Here is a 19725-nt window from a genome sequence, read left to right as displayed (position 1 = left end):
GTTCATCCCTGTTTGTTTGTTCTTTAATTCTTCTAGGTCTTTTTTAAACATTTCTTGCATCTTCTCGATCTTTGCCTCCATTCTTTTTCCGAGGTACTAGATCATCCTCACTATCATTATTCTGAATTCTTTTTCTGGAAGGTTGCCTATCATTTAGTTGTTTTTCTGGGGTTTTATCTTGTTCCTTCATCTGGTACATAGCCCTCTGCGTTTTCATCTTTTCTATGTTTCTGTGAATGTGGCTTTTGTTCCACAGGCTGCAGGATTGTATTTCTTCTTGCTTCTGCTGTCTGCCCTCTGGTGGATGAGGCTATCTAAGTGACAAGCAAGCTTCCTGATGGGAGGGACTGCTGGTGGGTAGAGCTGAGTGTTGCTCTGGTTGGCAGAGCTCAGTGAAACTTTAATCCACTTGACTGCTGATGGGTGGGGCTGGGTTCCCTCCCTGTTGGTTGTTTGGTCTGAGGCAACCCAACACTCTAGCCTACCTGGGCTCTTTGGTGGGGCTAATGACAGACTCTGGGAGGGCTCATGCCAAGGAGTACTTCCCAGAACTTCTGCTGCCAGTGTCCTTGTCCCCACAGTGAGCCACAGCCACCCACTGCCTCTGCAGGAGACCCTCCAACACTAGCAGGTAGGTCTGGTTCTGTCTCCCTGGGGTCACTGCTCCTTCCCCTGGGTCCCGATGCACACACTACTTTGTGTGTGCCCTCCAAGAGTGAAGTCTCTGTTTCCCCCAGTCCTGTCGAAGTCCTGCAGTCAAATCCCACTAGCCTTCAAAGTATGATTCTCTAGGAATTCCTCCTCCTGTTGCCGGACCCCCAGGTTGGGAAGCCTGACGTGGGGCTCAGAACCTTCACTCCAGTGGGTGGACTTCTGTGGTATAAGTGTTCTCCAGTCTGTGAGTCACCCACCCAGCAGTTATTGGATTTGATTTTACTGTGATTGGGCCCCTCCTACTGTCTCATTGTGGCTTCTCCTTTGTCTTTGGATGTGGGGTATCTTTTTTGGTGAGGTCCAGTGTCTTCCTGTCGATGACTGTCCAGCAACTAGTTGTGATTCTGGTGCTCTCACAAGAGGGAGTGAGAGCACGTCCTTCTACTGTGCCATCTTAGTTCCTCTCCTCTGTTAGTCATTTTTTATTTATTCATTTTGACTCCATGTTTTTTTTTTTTCTCTTTTTATCAGACATATTTTTCTACAATGAATGTCTTACATTTTAAACTAGCTCTTTCTTTGACTTCAATTCCAACAAGAATTTTTTTCTGAATACATTTTTTTTGGTACATGAGTTCATTATAAAGTAAAAATAGAAGTTTCTTTCCCTTGGTACATAAAAAAATCAAATAAGTCTATATCATCTGTTATGATTCAATTAGAATGCAGTCACTCTGTTTCTCTGCATTTTAAAAATTCTTTCTACTCATCTATTTCAAATCTCAATGTTATTTTGAAAGATAATTTATTATGCAACATTGGTTTCTATGTCTATTTCATCCTCTTGAAGAAGAAGCTTCACTAATCTTCCTTTACCCACCCCTCATTTCCTGTCCCTTGTTGGCTCATGAGGATGTGATCAATTTAGGCATATATTTATGTCATTTCTCATTCACTTCTGGTTTCCATACAGAGGCACTTGAAAAAATCTTACTGAACCAACTAAAACATTTTAAAACTTTTAAAAATTGAGGTGTAACTGACATACAACATTATATTCGTCTCAGGTGTACAACATAATGATTTGATATTGAATATATTGCCAGATGGTGTCCACCATAAGTCTATTTAACTATCCGTCATCATACATAGTTACAAAGATTTTTTTCTTGTGATGAGATCTTTTAAGATTTACCCTCTTAGAAACTTTCAAATATGCAACACAGTATTATTAACTGTGGTCACTATGCTGTACATTACATCCCCATGGGTTATTTATTTTATAACTGGAAGTTTGTACCTTCTGACTACCTTTACCCATTTATCCCACTTCCTCCCTCCCACCCCCCAATCTGACAACCAGCTATCTGCTCCCTCCTCCCTGTATCTATGGGCTTTGTTCTTTCTGGATTCCCCATACAAGTAAGCTCCTATTATATTTGTATTTCTCTGGTTTTTTTTTTTTTTTTTTTTTTTTGGGCGGTATGCAGGCCTCTCACTGTTGTGGCCTCTCCCATTGCGGAGCACAGGCTCCGGACGCGTAGGCTCAGCGGCCATGGCCCATGGGCCCAGCCGCTCCGCGGCATGTGGGATCCTCCCGGACCGGGGCACGAACCCGTGTCCCCTGCGTCGGCAGGCGGACTCTCAACCACTGCGCCACCAGGGAAGCCCCTTTCTCTGTTTTTACATAGCATAATCCCCACAAGATCCATCCATGTTTTTGCAAATGGCAAGATTTCACTTTTTATGTCTAAATAATATTTCATTATGTATACATATGTGTGTGTGTGTATCATATTTTCTTTATCCATTAATGGACATATAGGTTGTTTCCGTATCTTGGCTATTGTAAATAATGCTTCTGTGAACATAGGAATGCATATATCTTTTCAAGTTAGGTGTTTTTGTTTTCCTTAGATAAATACCCAGAATTGGAATTGCTGTATCATGTGATAGTACTATTTTTAATTGTCGAGGAACCTCCATATGGTTTTCCATAGTGGCTACACCAATTTACATTCCCACCATTAGTGTACAAGGGTTACATTTTCTCCACATCCCTCCTCACAAACACTGTTATTTCTTGTCTTTTTCATAATAGTCATTCTAACAGGTGTCAGGTGACATTTCATTGTGATTTTGATTTGCATTTCCTAATGATTTGTGATATTGAGCATCTTTTCACATATCCGTTGGCCTTCTCTATGTCTTCTTTGGAAAAATGTCTATTCAGATCTTCTGTCCATTTAAAATCAGATTGTTTGTTTTTTTATCATTGAGTTGTGTGAGTTCTTTACATATTTTGGATATTAACACTTGATCCAATATAAGATTTGCAAATATTTTCTCCCATTCAGTAGGTTGCCTTTAATTTTGTTGATGGTTTCCTCTGCTGTGCAGAAGCTTTAGTCTGAGGTAGTCCCACTTGTTTATTTTCACTTTTGTTGCCTTTACTTTTAGTGTCAAATCCAAAAATATCATTACCAAGGTGGATGTCAAGAAACTTACTACTTATGTTCTCTTCTAGGAGTTCTATGGTTTCAGGTCTTACATTCAAGTCTTTAATCCATTTTGAGTTAATTTTTGTATATGGTGTAAAAGATAATGGTCCAACTTCATTCTTTTGCATGTGGCTGTTCGGTTTTCCCAACATCATTTATTGAAGAGACTGTCCTTTCCCCGTTGTATATTCTTGGCTCCTTTCTCATAAATTACTTGACGATATATGTATGGGTTTATTTCTGGGCTCTATTCTGTTCCATCAATCTATGAGTCCAAAACTATTGTTTCTTAAATTTAAGTGGAATTGAGTTGGTTCAGGGGTAGCACTGGTAGTTATTAATCCAGAAAAGAAATTTTGGTGTATTCTGTATAAATGGATCTTAACATGCTCTTAAATAGAGATGAGATGTTTCAGTGTGCTCATTAACTTGAGCCAAAAATTACATGAAACCTTTCCTCTCATGAGGAGAAAGAGTAAAAAAGTACAAATTGGTTTATTGAAGATGACTAATAATTCTATAGTTAAATTTTCAAATTAAAAAAAAACCCTACCCTTATTTCTAAGCTGTTAAACTCTTATAAATAAAGAATAAAGTTAATAAATAAAATTATCATATTGACTGATGTCACCAATTTTATTGTTTGTTTTGATTTTATAATTTTTTTTGCAATTTCATATTCCTCCAGTTTGTAGGTTAATTAGAAAGTACTTTGAAACTTCTTTTTTTGTTGTTTGTTTTACTCAGACAGTGTCCTCTTCCTCTTGCTCTCCCAAAGGAAGAGAAGAATGATCATCAGTGGCCAATGGCAGTTGCAGAACCAACACCAAGAACCAGCTTCACACTCAGGAGAGAACACTAAGCTTCTTCCTCAGAGTTTCAAGTGCTCTACACATTCAGAGAAACTTCTCTCATAATGAACTACAGAAATGATCCCTGAAAACATAATCTTTGAAATTTCTATTTTCGGTGCAGGCAGTTCCTGATTTATGGTGGTTCCACGATTTTTCAACTTTACAATGATACAAAAGCAATATTCATCCAGTGGAAACTGTACTTCAAGTTTTGAATTTTGATCTTTTCCTGGGCTAGTGATTTGCCCCAAGATACTCTCTTGTGATGCTGGGCAGCGGCAGTGCTGCAGCTCCCAGTCAGCCACGCAATCACGAGGATAAACAACTCGTACACTTACAACTATTCTGTGCCCATACACCCATTCTGTTTTTTTCTTTTCCTTACAGTATTCAATAAATTACATGTGACATTTCAACATTTTAGTACAAAATAGTCTTCGTGTTAGATGATTTTGCCCAACAGTAGGCTAATGTACGTGTTCTGAGTACATTTAAGGGAGGCTGCACTAAGCTGTGATGTACAGTAGGTTAGGTAGATTAATGTGGTTTCAACTTAATATTTTCAACTTATAATGGGCTTATTGAGACTTAATCCACCGTAAACTGAGAAAGATCTGTGTTATACTTCTCTTGAGTCTATATAGGGCAATTGCTACATATGTAGGGTGTACATATAATTTATTTTCTAAATTGGAGCAAAACTAAGAAATAAAAGGTGCACTAGAACCTAGGACAATGGGTGTAATTGTGACTGTCCCCAGCACACCAAAATATCTCATCACCCTATAGACATGTATTGGAGAAGCACATTTCTTTCCATGGTTTTTGTGTCCTGAAGGGAAAGAAATTTCCAGAATAGTATGGTAGAAACACTTTTATCTTTTCTCTGCGTCTTCCCTTATCCCTCCCCAGAAGAGGAGGAGATTCATGAGTCTGGGAGAAAACTGAGCATGTAATCTCCAAGTACAACCACTGCCAAAGCAACCAATGTAATACTTGATACTTCCAAAAATAAAGATTTTCCCAGATGCTTGCTGCAGAAGGTTCTGATATTATATAAAATGATAAATGTTTGCTTGATAATTCTAATTTTCAATATCCATGTGGAGTTTTGAAAAATTAAATTAAAAAATATCTCTCTCTTCACTACAACTCCCTCTACTGTAAATCTTTTCAAAGTCTTCAGGTAGAAACTTCTTTTTAAAGGAAAGCTTTCTTCTCATTTTTACGTATCATCAAAAGATGCCTTCTCTGTTTCTGAGAATCCCCCGTTTAATAAAATTTAAATTTAGCTTTTGCCTTTTTGCACTCATTAAGGGTGCAAATCAAGTTCAAACTACTTTATTTTGTGTATTCTTGAGCTACATTTATTATTAATCTAAAATTTAAAATCTAACCCAAATTGTGGAGCCCAAGTTGGGAAGTTTTTGTTTTTGTTTTTCATCTTTTAAAGACTTCCCTACAAAAGAGTGCCAATGAGTATATGTCACTTTTGAGCAGCCTATAGATCTTTCCATGGTATTGAATCTTTAATTTTAAAGACAGAAACAAAAGATACTAAAAGCAAAGCTAAACATTAACAAATGCCTATTTTCAACTGCTTGAAAAAATAAGATGGCTTAATAAATAAAAAAGAAAGATGCAGGGCTTCCCTAGTGGCGCAGTGGTTGAGAGTCCGCCTGCCGATGCGGGGCGCGCGGGTTCGTGCCCTGGTCCGGGAGGATCCCACGTGCCGTGGAGCGGCTGGGCCTGTGAGCCATGGCCTCTGAGCCTGCGCGTCCGGAGTCTGCGCTCCGCAGCGGGAGAGGCCACAACAGTGAGAGGCCCACGTACCACACACACACACACACACACACACACACACACACACAAAGAAAGATGCAGTACTGTTCCAAATATATCTTTTAGATTATGAAATATCTACAGTCGTATACTACTGTATCAGCTAGCATTACCCGTATCTCTTAAATCCACTAGTATTTCAGGACTAAAAGACATCAAGCTCCTGATTATCTACTATGACTCTAAATATAGTGTCAGTTTGTTCTTTTACCTCTTCAGGAGTAAGTTCAGTTGAGTATATGGGAGTCAAGAGGCCTGAACCATCCAGGCACCTTTTTTTGAGACAGAATCCTCTCTTTACTCTAGCTGAAGGATCTCTAGCGAGAGACATCAAGAGGACACAGAGACTGCACTTGAGTCTGAGGAAGAATGCTGCCTTCACTAAGTGGATTCACTCATAAAACCCTTAACTGTCTTGAAACTGCTATACTGAAGGTCCTTAGTCAGCATCTGATTGCCTCAGCAAGTTGTCTTTTCTTGGTTCTCATCTTGCACAGCTCATTACCTTCTTTAAATGCTTGTGGACTCTTATCCTTGGGTACACTGTCCTGACTTCCCTATTCTCTCGTGGCTTTTGTTTCTTCCTTCTGTTAGTGGATATTTTCTCTCCTTCTTCAATTTTGAGGTGATTTCCAAAATCTTCTTGTCTCACCTTTTGCCTGTAGATATTTTCTTCCTTTGTGTCAACGGCCTCCTCGACAAAGAAGATTCCCACTTCTATACTTCTAGAAAAACTCCTAACTTCCTGCTAGACTTCTCCACCTCGAGCTATCTACACCTCGCAAAGCAGTGTGTGTTACCATTTGCACAGGCCCTTTGTCTCTCTTCCTCTGTAGTTTTCTTCCTGCTCTTCCCTCCATCTGGAGCCCCTTTGCAAATTCAACCTGTTCAAATCCTGCTTAAGTTCAAGCCTCAAATACACTTCCAGCTCAAAGCTTATCAAGACTTCCTTTAACCACATTTGATATCTTCATGTTTTGAACTCAGGTGGCACTCTGGGTTGTCTAACTTACAGAAATGATTCAACTTCGTATAATTTGTTGGTTATTTATATACCCTTATGCTGTAATTCATAATTTACTCGTACTATACTATATACATGTTAAGAAAATGTAGCTTTCCCCCCCTATAGCCAGGCTGATTACCTTCACAAACCACCACCCACCTGATGTGAATAAAGCACAGTAGTAAATGGCATATAGGACATGACAATTTTTTCCTAAAGAAACATGTGATGAGTGTGGTTATTCACATATTTTTCCTGACTTTACCCACCATTGAGGATAAATGGTTCACATGTGTAATAATACACAAACTCCAGTGTCTGAGACCCCTCATGTGGCTATACAATACTTTACTCTGTCCCCTCCAATTTGTAACTTGAGGAGTCCTAGAGGAAGGGAGAAGAAAGATCCTGACTTAATCAGCACGTTGCATTCCTTCTGCTCCAGTGTCCTTTGCTCAGACTTTATGACCCCTTGTCACAGTTTACTCAAGGGGTTTGTCCCACCCCTTTTCTGTGTGGCTACCAATCTACTCCACTCCTCGAAAGAGCGATCTTCTTATCTCTCCCCAGATATCTGAGAAGCTTGCTATTTTAATTCCACGGGGAAATTATAGGTCCCTGTGGCAGTAGGAATCACAGTGCTTTCTTCTATATCATTGTTCTCTTTTATCCAGAGCAGTCAAGCTCTTGAAGGGAGGAGACAAAGAGGGGTCAGAAGATGGTCAAGCCCAGTATCACACTGTACTTGTACCTGTTCCCTCCAATCTTTGGATGCTGGACCTCAATCTACCTACCCTTCAAGAATACTATACTCTTCTTGTACCCGCTCCAGCCAAATCTCTTTCAGGGAGCCTGAGTTCATCTGACAGATCTTACAAATTGGAAACCTATCTGCAGGGAAGATTCATATTTTCTCCCACAGTCCTAGACTCAGTGAAGATCAGAAAATATGTCTGGACTCCTGTTCCAGTGTCCTTGAGGTCATTAGACTGACGTGGCTCTAATGCCATGGCAATCTGTGTAAGTAAGCAAACCAAAGTCTAAGTCTGTATTTTATAAGCTTTATAGAAAATTTTTTACTCCTTTGTTATTTTTTGTAGGGGAATTTAAATAATTTGAATTTGACCTGACATCATTTTATTACAAATTGGAAATATGGGTGAATTTGAACAAATGCTCTATGGAGTCAAATCTGCTTTAATCATTATTTCCTTTCTTTTTCTTTTTAGAAAACTACTATGGCTCTCTCTGAGAAAATCAAAACCGTAAGTAACCTGCAGGTAAAAAATAAATCTATTGATGCCATGTGGCTTCTACAGGGCTCCAGCTTTCATGCAAACAAGACATGCCTTGAGAGAAAATTTCACCTATGTCTGGAATGCCCCACAGCACATTGTAAGAAGCTCTATGATGTTATTATAAACCTTTGTTGGTTTAAAGTTGTTGTAAACCGCAGTGTGATTTTTTACTGGATCCTAAGTTAATTAAGTGTTATCATAATGAACTTAGTGGTTGTTGATTTCATCATATGTAAAAAACATATCTAACTGGGAGACGTCACAAAGTTTACTGTCATTGAGTGGAAAGAATGAAATCCCCAATTACATATGAATTTGGAGATATATATAGACATATATATCTGTATATATGTCTCTATACACACACCACACACACACACGTGTGTGTTTAGAACAATGTTAATTGGTTCACATTTTAGTTGAAGAACATGCATAACAAAAAGCTAAACCACATCTTTTTCACCTTTGACACTGTCCTGGGCGGAATTGAAAGTGAGGCCCACAGAACTCTGAATGCTATTGGCAAAATGATGTCCCTTTCCCAATACTTCTCACTACAGAATATCTAAGATACCAATGACAAGTAGGAGGCTGTAATTGGAACTGATGACTTACCTCCCTTTAGGACTCCATGAGAATGCATTCCATCATACCTTTAACACATAAAGCCCAAACTCCCAGGTTATTTTTATCACTTGTATTTTCATCTATACCCTGTCATGGAGCCAAATTCACATCCCTCCCTGACCTGACAAACCTGTCCATTATATCCTCTGTAATTTAAAATCTGTAGTCAAGAAAATCCCCTAGATCATACATCTCTTTTTCTGAATGGTCACTTAACTTTCTTGATATAACAGAAAACTGGCTGTCTTCTGCTTCCCCTGCAGCATTCTTTTTAAGTTTATTCTTTAATTATGGTAAAGTAAACATACAATCAACTTACCATTTTAATGATTTTTCAAATGTACAGTTCAGTGATATTAAGTACATTCACATTGTTGTACAATCATCTCCACTGTCTACCTCCTGGACTTGTTTCCCTGAAGCCCTCTTGATTGATGGTTATTTTCTCTCTCACCTGTCACCTCCCATTGGACAGGGAAGGAGCAGGTGTCCCCTCATTACTGTTTGGGACCATTGCCCTTCCATTCGCTACTTATTGGACAACCCCAATTTACTGAAGCGTATGGCATCAGTTTAAACTGAACATCAGGCCAAACCACTCAGAGCTGCATCTTCCACAGATCGCTAGTTGCAATGACCAGATTTTAGCACTTTGGTCACTCGATATAGAGTTAAATTCAAAGTTCAATTTAAAAAAGTTAATATTTTTCTTTTTTCTTTGGCTTAAATCCTTTGGGAACATATCTGTCATGAGAGAAGGGAGGTATGTTTTGCTTCTTCTCCATTGTCTTTCTTCCAAATACTAGGCTGCTGCTGGCTCCTTCAGGGTGGAAGAGGGGATGGAGTGGCTTCAGGGAGAAGCAGGAAATGTTTACTTGAGAAGTATCAATCTATAATTGAATCTTTAAACCTGACTTTTGTCTTATGAGGGCTTTCATGGCAAAACAAGAGAAAAAGTTAAAAGACGATGAGAAACTGGGAAATACTTCATGCTACTTAATGGAACCACATAATATATTTCATAATATATTTCACAAACTCCTTATTGATCACATATGTATGTTGTTTCTAGCTTTTCTCTATTGCAAATATAGCTCCCATGAACACAATTTTGTCAATGTTTTCCCATTTAAATCGATTTTATTTTTTAAAGAATTTTTAAGTTCACAGCAAAACTGAGCAGAAAGAGTTTTCCTACCTCCCCCCACCCCGTCTCCACACATGCACAGCCGCCCCCGCTGTCAGTATCCCGCATCAGAACGGTACATTACAGTCGGTGAACGTAGAGGGATGCATCATCATCACCCAAAGTCTACAGTCTACATTAGGGTTAACTCTTGATGTTGTACATTTTACAACATCAGGGTTTTGAAAAATGACATGAATCCACAATTGTCGTATCATATAGAATAGTTTCACTGCCCTAGAAGTCCACGGATTTTTTTTTTTTTTTTTCGGTACGCGGACCTCTCACTGTTGTGGCCTCTCCCGTTGTGGAGCAAGGCTCTGGACGCGCAGGCTCAGCGGCCATGGCTCACGGGCCTAGCCGCTCCGCGGCATGTGGGATCTTCCCGGACCAGGGCACGAACCCGTGTCCCCTGCATCGGCAGGCGGACTCTCAACCACTATGACACCAGGGAAGCCCCACTGATTTTTTTTTTTTACTGTCTCCGTTGCCTTTTCCAGCAGGTTATATACTGAGAATACTTTTCAGATTGGTTTCTTTCACTTAGTAATATGCACTTCATGGCTTGATAGCACATTTCTTTTCAAGGCTGAATAATATGCCATTGTCTGAATGTACCACAGTTTATTCATCCATTCACCTGTTGAAGGGCCTCTTAGCGGCTTCCAACTTTTGGCAGTTATGATTAAAGCTGCATTCTTGTGCAGGTTTTTGTGTGGACATAAGTTTTTAAGTAATTTGGGTAAATACCAAGGAGCAAAATTTCTCTATCAAATTGTAAGAGTATATTTAGCGTTGTAAAAAACTGGCAAACTGTCTTCCAAATTAGCTGTTGCATTTTGCATATCTTCTTTAGGGAGGTGTCTATTCAGATCTTTTCCCTTTTAAAATCAGGTTGTTGGGTTTTAAGAGTTTTTGGTAGATTTTGGATAATAATCTTTTATCAGATATGCTTTTTGCAAATATTCTCTCCCAGTCTTCAGCTTGTCTTTTCATTCTCTTGATATCATCTTTCACAGAGCAGAAGTCTTTAATTTTCCCAAAGTCCAGCTGTTCATTCAATAAGTTTAGGAGGAAAAGAAACATAGCACCATGACAAAAAGTTGGAGGATCTCAGAGGTCTCTAACCTGCCTCTCACTCAGACATGGCTCTTTTCTTACCTGCTTTAGCACTTTTTGATGGGGCTCTCCCCATTCCAGAAGGAAAACTGCCCTATGGGGACAGTATTAATCCCTGGAAAGTTCTTGAGTATGTTGAGTCTACTCTGCCTCTGGATAACTTCATACCACTACTAGTTCTAATTCTAACTTCTCGTGAAACACAGAATAAATCAAATCCTTATTTCAAAAGTCAGTTCTCCAGGTATTTGAAGACACCAGTCATGCCTACCAAAGTCTTCTCAATAAGTTATTCCTCAAGTAACAGATCTCTCAAATCATGTCACTTTCTCAAATCCTTTTGGGAAAAAGACTAGGTTATATTTATTCATTCAAAAAATATTTATTGAGTTGCTACAGTATGTCAGATAAAATATGTTATTAATAATATTGAGTAGAAAATAATAATAATCCATGCAGATAGTTTGTCTTGATAGAAAATGAGAGAATGAGATGAGCCATATTTTAATGAAAGTCTTTTTCATAACTTTCCCATTTTTTGGTACTTTTTGATTTTGGAAGTAAATTATGGGCTAAATAAATGAGCTCTACTTCAGAAGACTAAAACTCTAGTATTACCTGAATAATAGTATATTGAAGTGTTTTAATACTATCTTGTTGCTTTCCATTTTTCACATATCAACAAAGAGTATGGATCTTTCTCATTTATTGTCTAAATAACATTTATTATGTTATCATAATATCATTATGTTCTTCATATTATAATTACAAAATCACTTAAAACCAACTCTGCTGAATATTTTCTTTCCAGTGTCTCAATTTAACTGAGAGACTTGATTTTCATTTAATGAACAGAATACTAGTTAGTATAATGGAAGAATGATTTTCTTTCTTGTTTCATTACTTTGACAAATTGTGAAACACAAGTACTAGTGTTAGTAGAGACTTCATACAATGCAGAGGAGCTTTGCTGTAGCATGGCCACTTTCTCATTCTGGCTTTTGAACACTTTGCCTTTCTACTGGATCTCTGATTCTCCACTCCTTGTAGGGAAGGAAAGAATGCAGATGGTCCGTCAATCATTCCCTCTGTCTTTCATCTCTCCTTATTTCCTGCTTCTTTACTCTTGGTCTATAATCATGAATGTAACCTCCTCTCTTTCTCATCTTGGTGAATTATAATCTATTTAGTCACCCAACTTGAGAGTCACTTGGCTGCCTCCCCTCTCTTTCCATTACCCAGTAGGTAACTAAAACTAATCCATCTTAATTTCCAAATAACTGTTCAGTCTGTCTCCTCTGCTTTACAAGGACTGACCTTGCCTTTGTTGAGGCCCTCATCTTTTCTCACTGAACAGTTTCCATCATCTCCTATTTGGGGTCCCTGCCTGCCATCTTGACTTCCCCCTCCAATAAGATTTTTTGTGACAGCCAAAAATACCTATCAGAGTTGCAAATGGGGACTTCCCGGGTGGCACAGTGGTTAAGAATCTGCCTGCCAATGCAGGGGACATGGGTTCCATCCCTGATCTGGGAAGATCCCACATGCTGAGGAGCAACTAAGCCCGTGCGCCACAACTACTGAGCCTGTGCTGTAGAGCCCACGAGCCACAACTACTGAACCCATGCACCACAACTACTGAAGCCCACACACCTAGAGCCTGTGCTCCACAACAAGAGAAGCCACCACAATGAGAAGCTCACACACCACAATGAAGAGTAGCCTCTGCTCGCCACAACTAGAGAAAGCCTGGGTGCAGCAACGAAGACCCAACACAGCCAAAAATAAATAAATGAAATAAAATAAATAAATTTATTTTTAAAAAGTTGCAAATGTGTTGTCTTCCAGTACTAAAACTTTCTTGTAGCTAAACCCTAGGACTTTAAAATAGCGTAATAAAATAAAATAGCATAAAAGACACTTGTATTTGGATCCTACTTATATACAATGATTCAGATGCCTTTACTTCTCCCCAAGTCCCCTGTGCTTTTTACCGTAAGAGTTACTGGCACGTCTCTGGATGGATCATGCTTTTTCGTACATATGAGCCTCTGCCATTTTTCTTCCTTCTGGATATAAAACTCTGCTCTCTCTAGTCTATTTTATCAATTTATACTCATTTCCAAAGACCCTTCTAAAATTTCACCTCTTGAAGGAAGTCTTCCCAGACTTTTCCATGCAGCATTAAGCACTTCCTCTAATCTATATATATCTTGTTGGTGCTAATATGTAATTTAATTTGTTACGCTGTAGTTATATATGTCTGTCTCAATCATCACAGTAAAGCACTCCCTCAAGAACAGGAACTGGAATCTATTTCATTTTTATATTCCTAGTGTCTAGAATATTGCCTGGAGCATCATAAATATTTATCAGGTCAGTATCCCAGGCAGAATTACCCTTTCCAATTCTGCTCTATAGTCCTTTGTTTTAGACACAAAGATAACATTATCAATGTGCTCTTTACCACAGTTGGTGGATTGAGAATTACTGAATTGTCAACGACTAAATATGGTTGGCGCAAACCGCTTGTGATCCTTCTCTTTTCTAGGAGGACTTAGTACATGCAGTTGGTGAGAGTGCAGCATTGGGGACGGCAGGAATAATATTGTGGGGAGGATATGAATATTCTGATTCAAAGGTAAGCAGTGATTACTCCGTCAGCATCTTGGAGGTCTTCTAGATATTGATTTTTTAAATTTTTCAGGTTGGAGACAAACGGTTGCAGATTATCTACTCACTTGACTTTAATAAAGCGCAAAGAGGACAAGCACTCACATTGAGCACTTACTCTGTACCAGCCACTGTTGCTGGTAGTAGCGTAGAAAGGGCACAAGTTTTCCAATCAGACAACCCTAAGTGAGAATTCAAATTTTACATTCTAGGGGTGTAATCTTGGACAAGTTAATTAACCTCTCTGAGACTCCATTTCTCCATCTAAAAAAAAGGATTGAAATAAAACCAACTTTGCCAGAATTTTGGTAGATTAAATGATGTAATATATATGTGGCAAAGAAAGAATACTAAACTTTAAAAATAAATATTTTTTTCATCCACATGGAGGATGGATTCTCCAAAAGTGATTCTTTATTTTCTGATTATCTATGATAGAAATGCTCATGGGAGGAAAAATATATTTATATAAACTTTATTAACAATCTACTCTTGATAGAAATGCTCACGTGGAATAACTCTATTATTTTTCCACAGCTGACTTTGGACATGTTCAGTTGGTGGCCTGTCACACTACCTAAGTGAAAATTCTGAAACCACAGTTTTTCCTCACTTCTAGGTATTAACACATAGTTCAATTTTCAGGTATTAAAACATCCAGTCTCACGAAATATAAAAACAGCCACGTCTTTCTCGTTCGGCATTGCACGAGTCAGCGTGGTGGGGTTAGTAAGAGCAGGAGGGTTGAATTGCTTGGGTTCCAGTGTTCACTTTTTGCTACCTACTAGCCATTTGACCTTGAGCAAATCTCTACAATTTATCTGTAAAATGGGGCAAATAATAGTATCTATCTCATAGGGCTGTTATGAGAATGACATTATTCATACATGTAAAGCACTTAAAACAGTACCTGGCACATGGTAAGTGCCATATAGGTGGTGGTTGTTATTCTCCAGGTTAAAACTTCTTGCTTCTCCTCCTCACACCCCAAGCCTGGGTCTCAGTTATGGGGAAGAGGAGCACCATCAGTTTCGTTGCTCATTTGCTTCAAGGATGTGTGAGACTAGGGTGGAGAGGAGACAGCTGGGCAAGGTACTTTTTATTTATTTGGTGACGTTTATAATTGTTGTTGTCTCTTGAAGACCTTTGCACATGGCTGCCATGTAGGGTCTGGCTCCTTCTTGCATGAGGGGTCCTTGAGATTTGGTTAGGGACACTGCCAACACCCACAAAACTTGCACCTCCAAGCTTTTGCTCCTGAGGCATTGGAAAGAGGGAGCTGGCATATGCTGAGATGGGGAAGGCTGTCAGAGCAACAGGCTGGGAAGAGGATCAGGAGATCAGATTGGAGTAGGTTAAGGTTGAACTGTTTGTGAGACATCCAGGTGGAGATGTCAAACAGGCAGGTGGGTGTACAGTCAGTCAGGGATAAAGTCTGGGAAATACACATTTGGGAGTTCTGTTTAAGGCAGTGAGATGGGATGAGTTTATCCAGAGAGAGTATAGCTGGAGAAGAGAAGGGGTCCAAGAACTAAGCCTAGGGCACTCCAAGGTTAAGAGGTAGGGAAGCTGAGCAAGAGCTAGTAAAGGAGATTAAGAAGGAGCATTCAGTGAGATAAGGAAAAACCAGGAGAGTGTGACATCCTGGAAGATGAGTGAAGAAGGAATTTCAAGGAAGAGGACTGGGACAGAACAGGGGATGCCCCAGTTGAACTTGATTGGGTTTACCTGTGTTCTATGCTCTCTTTGATTACAGTCTCCCCCCAATCTTTTCTTTTCTTCCTCCTCCCTCCCCCTTCTTTCTTTCTTCCTTCCTTCCTTTCTTTTTCTTTCTTTCTTTCTTTCTTTCTTCCTTCCTTCCTTCCTTCCTTCTTTCTTCTTTTTCTTTCTTTCTTTCTTCCTTCCTTCCTTCCTTTCTTTTTCTTTCTTTCTTCCTTCCTTCCTTCCTTCCTTTCTTTCTTTCTTTCTTTCTCTCTCTCTCTCTTTCCCTTCCTTCCTTCCTCCCCCTTTCCTCCCCCCCACTTTCTTTCTTTTTCTTCCTTTCTTTTTTATTTTATGGTTTCCTGGTTTTATTTTTTTCCATCTGTCCTAGAAACCTCCTCAGATGCCTCAGATAAGGAGTCTTGCCCTGACTAAAAATGACATTTTTTCCTAAATATAGTATGAAGCTGGCCTAGACTGAATGTGCCTTGAACAAAAATATTACACACAGGATTTTCAGAACTTGTAATTGCCCAAGTGATCCTTGTTCAACTGCCTGCCATTAGGTGCTTTATTCTGCCTTATGACTTTGCATTTGAACCCCTAAATCCTTATTAGATGGATTCACATTTCCGGGGCCTCTTCTCCCAGAGAAACTATCCCACTGTTTTAAATTAATTGGAGTTTTTTATACAAAATAACTGACACGCTAGTTGAAAACACACTTGATGTTTATTGAATCTACTAGGATTTTCCCATGGTCCTTCCTTTATGGATCAAGGCAGGCATTGATGAAGATTCTAGCCAGATTATTCTGGGTTAGCTGATGATGTCGTTTCAATTAGGCTAGCCCATTCTAGCCGCACAGTGTGATCATCCATAGGTGGAAATGTGTCCTAGTGTTAAAGCCCCAAATTGTGGACACATCAATGGCACCCAACCGTAGACTTGTGGGAAGACAACCTTACTTTCTATATGCTATACAAGTGACTTAGGTATTTGGTTGTAAATAATGATCTTTTATAGACTCTCCTACAACCCAACTGATGAATAAATAATGGATGATATATTTATACTATGAAACTGAATCACTGCTAAATTTTTTTATTTAAAAGGGCTACATGTATGAACATGGGGGAAAAAAATCTCAAGAATGTTGTTTGAGAAGCAAGTTGTATAAAATAAAATATCCCAAATAATATAAATTTATATAAAAATTTAAAAACACACTGGGACTTCCCTGGTGGTGCAGTGGTTGGGAATCCACCTGCCAATGTAGGGGACACAGGTTCGATCCCTGGTCTGGGAGGATTGCACCTGCCGCGGAGCAACTGAGCAACTAAGCCTGTGCGCCACAACTACTGAGCCTGCGCTCTAGAGCCCGTGAGCCACAACTACTGGGCCCACGTGCCACAACTACGGAAGCCTGTGTGCCTAGAGCCTGTGCTCTGCAGCAAGAGAGGCCACCACAATGAGAGGCCCACACACCGCAGTGAGCAGTGGCCTCCGCTCGTCACAGCATGGGGGAGCCCACGCGCGGAGGCGAAGACCCAACACAGACAAAAATAAATAAATTAATGAATTAATTAAAGAAAAAAGAAAAGTAGAAAAAAATTAAAAACACAAAATAATATTACATATTGTTTATAATTACATTTATATGTAGTAAAGTTATAAAAAGATGGATGCAAGGACTACGCCCCGCCCCCAACTTCAGGAGGACGGTTATCTCTGCAGAGGTAAGAAGAGGAGTGGGAGAACTTGACAGTCTTAGAAAAATCTGACCTGATATTAACATAGATGAAGTATCAGTATCAAAATTGTTTCACAATTAAATTTAAATTTAAAAAAACCCACGTTAATGATTTTCTTTGTAAAGCGTTACTACAAATATCTCTTTAAGGATAGTCTCTAGTGGAAAAATGTGGAATCATCTTCCCCCGAAAATGGTTTGAAATTGGTTCGTTAGTGTATTCCTAATCAAAGGCATGGATCATCACTTATGGGACTTTATAAGGACTTAGTCTATCATTTAAATGATTAATCACTGAAACGCTCTTTCTTCCCAGCCTTACCAGATATAAAATTCAGGTATTAATAAATACCACCTGGATAATGGAATCACATTATGAAAGTGACCTAAATAGATCTCTGTTTTTCCTACAGGAGACCTGCTTGTCTGTGCAAAAATTCATTCAAGGGCCATTGGACCGTTATGCTGTTAATGTGACAACAGCAGCCAAACTCTGCAAAGTCTATGTCACAATAATGGAAGATGTGTTCGAAAAGCACCTGAATCCTCCTCCTATCTGCATATGCCTGAAAGTAGCAGTAAGAAATATGCCCTAAGAGCTTGAGAGTCATCATTTCTCCAGCCAATAAACTGAAGACGATAAAGGACATGAAGGATGGGCTTGTGTGTCACTGCTGTCATGGCTGGCATGGAGAGTCTTGCCAGCAACGTTCTTTGGATGTCCTGAGAGGGAAGGATAAGCCTCCTATGGCTAACTTTAAATTATCGGTTTCTCTGCATGACCTTCTCTGCGATTCTGTTGATTTTTTTTACCCCCTACGACAACGTCAATATTTCCTTGAAATACTGAAGGGTAGGAGATGCTGATTTTTTTTCTTTAACTTCAATCTACTTCTAAAATATCTGTTGGCTTTAAAGTAAAATAAATAAATAAATAAAGGGTATTCATTGGCTCCATAGAGCCATTAGATAGAGCAATTATTTATTGGGTGCTTACTTCATGCGAGGCACTAAGGATAAGGATGTGAATGTACCGAAGTCTCTGTCCTTGGGGAGCTTAAATTATTGTGGGAAAATGAACTATAATAAATAAACAAATACGTTTATATCAAATGGTGCTAAGTGCAGTGGAGGCTGACAAAGCAGGGTAAAGGGATTAGGGAGTGTGGGAGAGCTCTGGAAATTACATCTAAGGTCGTGAAATGTGGCTCCCTAATGAGAGGACCTGAAGGCAGGAGGCGCAGATCACAGATGTGTCTGAGAAGGGCATTCTGGGATTAGGGAAGAGCAAATGCAAAAGTCGTTAAGTGGGAGCAGGTTTGGAGGGTTTCAGGGCCTCAAGAAGGCCACTGTGGCTGATGCAGGATGAAGAGTGAGCCAGGTCATTAACTGACTCTATCTGAACTAAGAGTTTGAGTGAAGGTAACTTTAAAAAAATAAGAGAAATTTCTGGAAGAAAATGGGTCAAGTAAGATGTATCTACATTTTATTATTTTTTTAAAAAATAAATATACACTTAAATTGGACAGCAACAGGAGCATCTATTATGATTAGATGTTGCTACAATAGTTTTGAGACTCTGATTGCTAATAGCAAATTGAGAAATTGGTAATAAGGTCATGTGAGATATGGAACGTACAATAACATGGGAGCTACAGAAGGCGACCATTGTGTTATAGCTGTTTCTGTTCCAACAATTGGGAATTCCTACATGATACAAGTGACCCCAGGATACCAAGTCATGGGGCAAGAGGGAATCTATACTGAATGCTGTAGGGCTCAATTTAATCCAAAGTATCTCTAGGGCTCTTAGAAATTCATTTGGCAATCATCAGTATCAGAAGGTAAGCCCTATTAGACTCCCATAAATGGAATTTATATAGGAAATTCTTTGATGTGATACCTGCTGGTTTATTAAAGTGTACTGTATCTAAGCAATTTCCTTTGAGTTTTGAATGCATGGCAAGTCATTTGAAAAATTCATATGACGACTTGATCTGACCTAGTTGTAATCCAGATCATTTTCTTTCATAAAGATTCAAAAGAGATTATACTATCTCAAATACCGTTTCCCTCCTTAGTTTAGGGAAGATGTTTTCCTGCCTGAAACTTTCCAAATATTAGACTTTTCTTGGTACTTTATCCAGGCATATAGAACGTTGATAGGTAGATCACACTCAGCTTCAAACTTCATTTGTTTGTCTATTTTCTTTTTCAGGAGAAGTAACTTTAAAGAGGCAGTGAAATACAGTAAGCTAAATTGGGGGCTATTTGTAAGTTGCCCTATTTTGTTGGTATCCTGCTGCACCAAGGCTGCAGTTACAGTAATTCGATTCTCGTGCCCAAGCAAGAAATGTTTCTACAACTGTTAAAAAGTTGGTGCTAAGCCATGATAAAGGAAAAAGAATAGCTCCTTCTATCCTTACAGTGATACGTTTTTCAACGATTATTATACGAGTTTCGATATGCAGTGAATTCCAGTAAGGCAGGCAAAGGCAAATATTAATACAT

The 19725-nt window shown here is 39.1% G+C and overlaps 1 protein-coding gene and 1 non-coding gene across 5 annotated transcripts; one reads left to right on the top strand and one right to left on the bottom strand.

The window, feature by feature from the left end:
- Positions 1–427: 427 nt before the first annotated feature.
- LOC117199770 (hyaluronidase-like) lies at positions 428–18768 on the top strand. 4 transcript variants are annotated; one of them, XR_007479061.1, is made up of 6 exons: positions 428–631; positions 3934–7877; positions 8087–8122; positions 13639–13728; positions 14298–14379; positions 17628–18768. XR_007479061.1 is itself a non-coding variant. In XM_049714491.1 (4 exons), the coding sequence occupies exons 2-4, from the start codon at positions 8096–8098 to the stop codon at positions 17808–17810; spliced, it is 300 nt and encodes a 99-aa protein (XP_049570448.1). In that variant the 5' UTR covers positions 428–631; positions 8087–8095; the 3' UTR covers positions 17811–18766. The 4 variants fall into 4 exon arrangements, 1 of the variants encoding a protein (XP_049570448.1); XR_007479060.1 differs by having other exon boundaries at positions 428–635; positions 3907–7877; XM_049714491.1 differs by lacking the exons at positions 3934–7877; positions 14298–14379 and having other exon boundaries at positions 17628–18766.
- Positions 3897–4107, bottom strand: LOC117199776 (small nucleolar RNA U3). Its single transcript, XR_004481115.1, has one exon. It is a non-coding gene; the product is annotated as a small nucleolar RNA U3 (small nucleolar RNA).
- Positions 18769–19725: the final 957 nt, after the last annotated feature.

Source organism: Orcinus orca, chromosome 9 (genome assembly GCF_937001465.1).
Source record: "Orcinus orca chromosome 9, mOrcOrc1.1, whole genome shotgun sequence".
NCBI classification, from domain to species: domain Eukaryota; kingdom Metazoa; phylum Chordata; class Mammalia; order Artiodactyla; family Delphinidae; genus Orcinus; species Orcinus orca.
The sequence above is the reverse complement of the archived record's forward strand: the minus strand, read 5'-3'. Positions and strand labels throughout refer to the sequence as shown.

What these genes read in the sequence shown, in the direction of transcription:
- LOC117199770 (XM_049714491.1), top strand. Translation starts at nt 8,096, where the DNA reads ATGGCTCTCTCTGAGAAAATCAAAACC. An exon ending in TCTCTGAGAAAATCAAAACC is followed by an intron (nt 8,123 to 13,638) that starts GTAAGTAACCTG and finishes TCTCTTTTCTAG; the next exon opens with GAGGACTTAGTACATGCAGT. An exon ending in ATGAATATTCTGATTCAAAG is followed by an intron (nt 13,729 to 17,627) that starts GTAAGCAGTGAT and finishes TTTTTCCTACAG; the next exon opens with GAGACCTGCTTGTCTGTGCA.